The 8,911-nt window shown below is 34.3% G+C and overlaps 1 protein-coding gene across 1 annotated transcript in view; it reads left to right on the forward strand.

The window, feature by feature from the left end:
* LOC106476392 (kinesin-associated protein 3-like) overlaps nucleotides 1–8,911 on the forward strand; it is a 57,100-nt gene that overhangs the window by 27,732 nt on the left and 20,457 nt on the right. Inside the window, exons 9-10 of the mRNA XM_022381311.1 lie at nucleotides 159–337; nucleotides 1,256–1,418. Coding sequence (XP_022237019.1) covers nucleotides 159–337; nucleotides 1,256–1,418 — 342 coding nt within the window. The remainder of the gene's footprint in view (nucleotides 1–158; nucleotides 338–1,255; nucleotides 1,419–8,911) is intronic.

Raw genomic sequence — 8,911 nt, forward strand, 5'->3', positions numbered from 1 at the left:
GTTTTTAGTTGTGTTCCAGTTTAACGTTGAATATTATTTATGATTTCAACTTGTTTACTTGATTGACCTATTGTCAAAAGTTGAATATCATACACTACTTTTTCTGGTGTCACACCATGCTACTGGTTTTTACCCAGTATTTCTTATTTCTATGGCAGTTTCCTACTATTTGTTGCTAAATATTGCTGAAGACACTAAAGTGGAATTGAAAATGGTAAACAGAGGCATAGTATCACTACTCCTCAGAACTTTGGACAGAGACTTACCAGAACTTTTGATTCTTGTTGTGTCGTTTCTCAAGAAGCTGTCAATCTTTGTGGAGAATAAGAATGAAATGGTAAGAATCTAAGTTTTTATATAGAACATTGTGTTTGCATTAAGCTTCATAGAATATTTACACTGCTTTAATCATAAAGAATGCTTATAATAAGTACGATTTGTGATATATGTTTAAAGACCCATGAAAATTTAATACATTTATAATAGTAGTGTATTAATTACATAATGTTTCCATATAACTGGCATTGTTGGTAAAATTAACGTTTTAAGTAAAACATTTCTTTAATATTTTGTATGGTTTCTTCATGAAGTTAGTAACAAATGTTTTAACAAGAAAATAAAAGTATACCTAAATTACAACTATTTTAGAAAAAAAGAATTGAAAATCATTATTATAGTTTCACATTTTACAGATTTGTGATTCAGATATCAATTATTATTTTATATAATAGTTTATGGCACCAACAACAAATCTGTAGATTATTTTTTATATGAAGTTAAATAATAATAAGACATAATAATTTTTAACAAATCTTTCATCACTAGCTCTTCATAGGCTTCCAGTGAGAAGGCTATGATAGCATCTTTACCACACACCTTAAGAATTATGGCAACCTTGTTAGGATGTTATAATGTCACCATTGTCACACAAACAATTAATCTAAGAATCTTGATATGCTTGTTTCTTTAACACTTATCTAATTTTGCTTAAAAATCCAAAAATGTAACATTGAGATGGTAGATTTCCAAGTAAAATTTAACTGTACAGTTTTGTTTAACATTATAGTTGAAACAACTGTATGAAATAGTTAGTTATTTAATATGCAATTTTATTCTTATAATATTGTATTATAGCCTTGCCTGTCTCTGAATTTTTTCAGTTTTAAGTAATTAAGTTAAATACAAAATAAATTGCAAAATTCTTAGCTATGGCTGTACTTTACTGATATTAACACTCATTTTATTCCTTTTACAGGCAGAAAAAAATATAGTTGAGAAAGTGGCTCGATTAGTACATTCTAATCATGATGATTTGTTGAATGTAACTTTGAAATTACTTCTAAATTTGTCTTTTGACCTTGACCTGAGAAATGCTATGGTAAAAGTTGGTCTTTTACCAAAACTTGTCAAACTTATTTGTAAGTAATCATTGTTAGTTTAAGTAATTAACAATAATACAGAATATTATTATGTACAGAAATGTACAAATGTACAGCAAAAGTGTTAATTTTAAGGCCTATTAATTAATGCGTGTGTTGAAACGTTTTATATGTTGTAATGTTAAATTGCTTACATATGTTGTATGTTGTAAACATTTTTAATGCTAAACTAAATTACAGATCATATAAATATACAAATATGTCATAAGTTGCTCTATTAATCTTTAGGAAATCATTAGTAGAAATACTTTATTAAAACATATGATTTTTATGTACAACAGACTTGTAATGTATACTAAAAGCTTGACAGATTTAGTAAACATTATGATGCAAAACTTCACATATACAAGTTCAGTCAATCTGATCAAGCCCATATGTTTATTTTTGTTTTTGGACAACCACAGCCTCCCAGACAACCTCTGATACAGGATGGATTGTTCGACAAGCTGAAAATTTCTTTAAAATCGAGCCCTGAATAGTTATGGAAAATTACTTCTATGGAGTATAACCTTAAATACTTTAAGAATGTAAAGAAATGAGATAACACATTATTCTTATGATATACAGGGTGTCCATAAATTCTTTTTACAATTTAAAAAATTTATTACAAAGGCAATGGATAAGATATCTTTATCAGACTTGTTGTATTGTACTCATTGCACGAACTGACGGACGTGATGGTGGATCTCTTCCATACTTTGTTCTGTAGTTTTGTTGAGTCTGCGTATCCGATTTTGTCTCAATAAACCATGATACACATTGTGCATTCTCTTGAGGAGTAGCCATTTCTTAGGGCTTCATTCAAAAAGATACCTCTTTAATCTGCAGGATGCCTGAAACACAAAAATGCAATGTGATTAAAAACTTTGAAAACCACTGAGTACAATAGAACAAGTCTGATTAAGATATCTTATCAATTGCCTTTGTAATAAATTTTTTAAATTGTAAAAAGACTTTATAGACACCCTGCATTTTAATTTCAGAACATTTTTTTGTAATCATGGTTTACATTAATGCTCATCTTATGATGATAATGAAGAGCTATTTGAAACAAAAAATAGATCAGTTCTTTTAGTATTACTCTTGCTGTCAATAGCTGATGAGAAAGTATTACCAAATCTATCAGACATATTCCAATAAAATTCACTAAATTTTACAAATAAATTTTTTTTCTAGTAATCACATAGAAATGTTTGTAATGTATTTAGAAATTTTAATAATTGAAGTAAGTGAAATGTTTCTTAAATTAATATAAATTTTTCATCTAGTGAAAAAGATTTAATTCAACTAAATGAGACTTGTTTACTATAATGAACAGTGTAAAGTTATTTAGATATCAAACTCAGATTTTTTTACGTTTTGTAAAACACAGTGTAAATGTGTTATTTTTTTTATAAGTTTTACTGTTTATTACTTTTAAGTAAATAGGGGAAACTTCAGAAATATTTCATATCATTAGTCAAGAGACATTGGTTGGCAATGTAGTAGAGCTTTGTATTTTGGAGCTGGCAAGCTGGATTTAACTCCATGCAATAACACAAAATAGTCTCTGCACTTATAAGCTGTTAGTGTACTATAAGAGTGACAGTAAGTTCCTCATCATGCATGGTGTATACTTCTGATTACCTGTTTACATTCTGCTTCATCAGGGATAGTGGCATATAACCTTAGTACCTTTGCTATAAATACAAATACAGTAACTAGAACCATATTCCAAAAGAAGTAACAAAGCTTAGAAGGAACAATTCGATTACATTATGTACCAAACATCTGGTCAGCTGAAATTGGATAATTGCAAGATGATAACTTGCCTCTTCACAAAGAAATGCTATTTCACTTACATGTCTGCCTATTAGATTTGCATACCACCAGACTTGAGCTAACTCCTACCTAAATTCATGTGTTTAATGTGATCTGCATTGCTGCACAATGGCATCATCATGTGAGAATAACCTTCCACCAGTAGGAAAATGACACAACCTCTGTGTGTAGTAACTTCCCCTATGCACTTGCACTCATGATAACTTCATTTTTTCCTCGGCATTACTTTGAATAAAGATGTTCAAATTTATTGTTTAAATTCAGTTTGAGGTTTGCATTCATCAATGAAACTTTGGTTTTTGTTTTACATTGACTTTTCTTTTGTTTCTAAAGCATTGATTTTTATCTTAAATCCCATGTGAGTGATGATGTTACTCACACAAACCTTATTACTTCTATAGCTTCTCAAGTCTCGTTAACTGTTGGGGACATTGCAACCTTTGTTCAACATGTTGTGGATTACCACATGCTCACTACACCTCCCACTCCTGTCCCTTCAACCAATGTTCTTTCTCCTCAGTGGTGAACAGCGTATTGGACTATGAATTTAACCTGATTTGCTTTAGTTAGTGCCTTACCATTCGAAGAATGACCTTCACCTTCCAGTCTCTTTCTGGATATCATTCTCATGTATGTTCCTTTTCTTATCTTTTGCCAATGTCTTTTAATGTTGCCCATTTTTTACTCCATGAAACCAGTTCTTGGGATTGTGTTGTCTTTCCTCCTTTCTTGTTATTAGGGTTTATGCTGTCTCCTTTTTCTAACAGCTTCTCACTCACACCCACATGTTTCGCCCCTCTCACATTCGTGACTCTTTGTCCCAACTTACAGGAATTCTTCCTTTCATTTCTAGATTCTCTGCCTTTGGTATCAATTTAGCCTGCTTGGGGATTCAGTCCCTTGCCTTCTACTTTGCTCTCTGGTTCCCCATTTTTATATCTTCAATCTTTTCCCACCACCAGCGCTTTTTTTTTTGTAAAAAAAAAGAGATGCCAGTACTCATATCTTGATAAATTGTAAAAATTACTCTTCCTGCACCCCTCCCCCTTCTCTATTCAATTTGTGATAAACTTTTAATAAAAAAGTTTATAATAAAAAAACATAATAAAAACCAAAATGTTTAACATTTATAGATGCCCTTTATTTTTTTAAGTTTTAAAGAATTTAAAAAATTAAAATGTACCAAAATTAGAGTTTCATAGAAAATTCCAAACTTTCCTCAAGTTTTCATTTGACAAAATGTCCTGACTTCATTGCTTGCTGTTGGTATCTGTGGCTGAGTGTTATCCTCAAAGTAACCATGACTCAACATATTTTGTAGGGTCGAAGTGTGGGAAGGACAGTCCAACAACTCTGATAAACACAAGTGCTAAAATAGTTTTTGTCATCAACGAAGCTCTGGCCAGGATAATGATCAGGTTCATTTGCAAAAATCCTCGTTTTGAAGGTCATCACACATCAATCCTAGATCCAATACAAATTCTGTAGATGTGATTTTTCACTATAAGTCCTCATATGTGCATTCCTCTTTTTTGTCTCATAGAATCAGGCTTTTTGTCCTGCAATTTCCTTGTGATGGAAAAGTTTTTTCGAAAAGACATCAGCTGTTGCCATCGATTTTCATCAAAGTAGATTATCTCATTGTTAGCCTAATCTTTATATTTTCATTCCTTTTTCTTTTTTTTTTGACTCCGAGAGTTCCAGTTTTATGGGCCGATGTACAGTCAAGTTTCTTATTGCGATTATATAGCCAATCATATTTCTTGCAAAAATAATTTTTTTGGTCCAAAGTCCAGCAGCTAGGTCAGTCATCTTCAGTTTGCTCTTTAATGCCAGATGAAACAGGAACAGAAACTGATGCTGTTAATTCCATTTTTTATGTCATTTCTTAACTTGTTCTAGCTTTTTTATTCACAGGAGGTGAAAAGAAACTTGTGATTTTTTTCATTTTCCAAGTTGCGGTAACTTATTCAAAAATTTGACAATCGTGTAACATCCCTAAATTGTATTATAAAACAGAAAACACATCCAATGAAATTGATGTTCACATCATGACTGATTCATTTGACAGGAGTGGATGGAGGGTGCAGGAATCATGTGACATCAGCAAACGAATTGTCATGTGAATTTGTTGTTCCCACCAAATGAGTCAGTCAAGGTGGGAGCATTAATTTATTTGAGTGGCCGTGTGGCAACGTCACTAAAACATTGAGCTGGTAACCTGTACCAGCACATACCATCACTTTATTGTACTTAAGAGAGGTTTCTGACAAGGTTTGTTCCTTTCTGTATGCCATTTTAGCCTGTTTCACTTCTTCTGTTCTGTTCCTTCTTACTTAGTTCCTCTGCTGTTGGGTTATGTTCCTCTTTACACCTGCCTCTTTTTTGTATATGTGGTCTTCATTGGGGTCTCTTTCTTCACCTAGAAATTTTTGATGATGTTCATTTTTCGCTGGAGACTTGGACTACAGTTGCATTATTATCTTCCTAGGTTTTTTTCTTTCTCAACCTTGTCTTTTGAATCCTGTTCTTCATCTGGATCAGTCTACCCCTACCATTCCCATTCCAGGTTACAGGCTTTCCTATTTTTCTTCTCCTTCTTTTACTTAATGTCTGGTTCATTGCTCTTCTTTTTGGTGGCTATCCTGTCATATCTGGCTTTATGGGTACCCATCTCTTCCTTTTCACCAGCCATTGGTATCAATTTCTGGCAATAGACATTTCTCATGTTTTCTCCCATTGTCTCTCTCTCCACTTCTTTTTGTTCCTTTTCTCCTCAGGCCCGGCATGGCCAGGTGGTTAGGGCGCTCGACTTGCAATCTGCAGGTTGCGGGTTTGAATCCCTGTCACACCAAACATGCTCGCCCTTTCAGCCGTGCAGCCATTATAATGTGACGGTCAATCCCACTATTCGTTGGTAAAAGAGTAGCCAAAGAGTTGGCAGTGGGTGGTGATGACTAGCTGCCTTCCCTCTAGTCTAACACTGCTAACTTAGAGATGGCTAGTGCAGATAGCACTCGTGTAGTTTTGTGCGAAATTCAAAACAAACAAACAAAACCTTTTCTCCTCTTTACAACCCCATAGATGCCTTTGCCACTCCTCTTGACTCCAATCTTCCTCTCTTCTGACTCCCTCTTCCTCTGGTTCTGGTTGGTGAAGCTCTCAGCCAGGATTGTCTTAATTTTTTCTATATGCCTAACCTCATCGTCAACTTCTGCTCGGGTCCCTGCCTTGATACATGACACTCTCCAAATTCTACTGCGTGCCTCTTTGGCCAACTCAGCCTTGCCGTTCTCTGCTTCTTTAGTTGGCATCCAGACCCTCCTTCCTATATCCAATGTTCCTTCACTCTTGCTTCAATCTCATATCTCCGTTTTCATCAAGGGATGCTGTCCTTCAGTCTTTGTATGTGGGATTTGTCTGGCTTATTGGACCAGACTCTCCTATCATGTTGCCTTCTTTTTTCTTGCATTTCTATTGCCCTTCCACTTTGTCTGTAAATAAAAGTGGCCATCTACATAACTTTTCTCCTGGCCATCCTACTATGAACCTCCTTTTTGCCTTTTTTATGTGACTTTTGAACCATGAGTTTCCAATTTCTAACACTCCTTGTTATTGGGTGGCATTGTCCACTACAATTCTCCTTTTGCAGTACCACAGGGTGTTTTCATCCCCTCTCCTTTCAACTCTGTTCTGCTCCTTTTTTCTTTGCCAACTTTCTCATATGACTCCCATGCCTGAATGGAACCTTCACATTGGTTTGCACACTCATGAGATCCTCCAGGCACGCATGTGGATGACTCTCCACACATTTATCATTCATTATCTTCACCATCTGGCTGTTTTGTCTCTTGCAGGATTTCAACTTTCACCAGTTGCCATACTTCAATCAACCCAAAAAATAGAGTTGAGGTTAGCACATACTGTACAGTCTGATTGAGCCTGAACCACACTATGTATATTGGCTTGCTGACCACTTGTTTGCAGGTGCTCAGTGGTCATGACCACCTCCTGCCCATCCTTGCAACATTTCAGGCCCTTTTGCCTTTTCCTCCCTTCAGTCTTGGGTGAAGAGTATACTCTGGTCAAGAGGAGATGTGGTCTCCCATGGGTGTGCTCCTATGAAGCCCCAGCCATCAGGTGTCACACTCCAATGGCTGTCTCTTTGAGCACTTTCTAAAGGGAGCTTATCTATGTTTCATTTCTCCTTGGTCCCTTCACCACTTCAGCATGGAATTCTAATATTTCTATGTGAGGAGGTGAGTTATTATCTCAGAAGTTAACATTTTCCAAATCTGAAAGTGTATTTCCGATAGATATTCACCTCTTCACACATTTCCACCCATCCTCTCCACTTCCGGTACACTTTTTTTTCTTGCCTCATCTAAGAATGAAGTTATCATGAGTGCAAGTGCATGGAGTTTGTGTCACCCTCCTATTGGTGGAAGGCTATTGTTTCATGATGACATTGTTCATGTTAAAATGTGAATTTACATGGGAGTTAGTCCAAGGCTAATGGCATTCAAATCTCATAGGCAGACATGTGAGGGAAGTAGAATTTCTGTGTGTGTGTAGTGAATATCTGTCGGAAATACATTTTCAGATTATGAAAATATCAACTTTAGCATTTCCCCCAGTTAAGAAACTTCTCACTTTCTTTGTTTCTAGTCCAGAATTATAACTCAAGTATTGGTTACTAATATCATTCCCCTAGTTAGTTTGAATATGTATCTGTAACTGATGTCTATTTTCCCTGAGTATTTATATGTGCATCAGTTTCATTATATAACTAATTTTTTGTTTGATTGATATATATATATATATATGTACATATTACATTGTCCACTGTTAGGAACAGATCTATCTGACTTGTATAACAAATATTTATTCCTTCTACCAAAGTTTTAAGAAATGTTGTGGGATGATTATTTTTTTTATTACTATGAGTTTGAATACGTATTCAATGGAAATTAAAATAATGTATATAAAAGTGAAAAATTATGAGCAGGAGATAAATTAAATTTAGAAAGACAAAAATCCAAATCAGTTGAAATTTGTAAACAAAATACATATAGCTAACACTAAAGATTTTCCAGTGTAATAATTTATTTTGAAAATAGAAGACAAGACATGACCTAATGAAACATTAGAAGATCAAAGATTTCATGAGAGAGATGTTAGTTTATGCAGTTATATTTATATATTCAGAAGGACAGTTTTATTTTCCAGTGACCATGCAAAAAAAACACAGTTTGGGTACAAGGATAGTAAGGATGCTTATATGACCATTGAAAAATATCTGAGAATAGATAATGTTTGTCATCTTATTTTATAGAGTATTTGGATGCCTTACACAACCATTATCATCAATAAACTGCACATTGTCACTGCCTTTTGACCCACAATGTTTTAAGTGTATTATTTTAGCTTTATAAAAAACACTAAGTAGAATGTTTTTATTATTTAATTAAGACTGATGATTTCATATTTTGGCCTGGTGGTTAAGGTGCTCAGCTCGCAATCTGAAGGTAATGGGCTTAAATTTCCATTGCCTGAACATGGTCGCACTTTCAGCCATGGAGACATTGGAATGTGATGGTCAATCCCACTATTCATTGGTAAAAGAGTAGCCCAAGAGTTGGCGGTGGGTG

This window comes from Limulus polyphemus, unplaced genomic scaffold, assembly GCF_000517525.1.
Source record: "Limulus polyphemus unplaced genomic scaffold, Limulus_polyphemus-2.1.2 Scaffold155, whole genome shotgun sequence".
Lineage (NCBI taxonomy): Eukaryota > Metazoa > Arthropoda > Merostomata > Xiphosura > Limulidae > Limulus > Limulus polyphemus.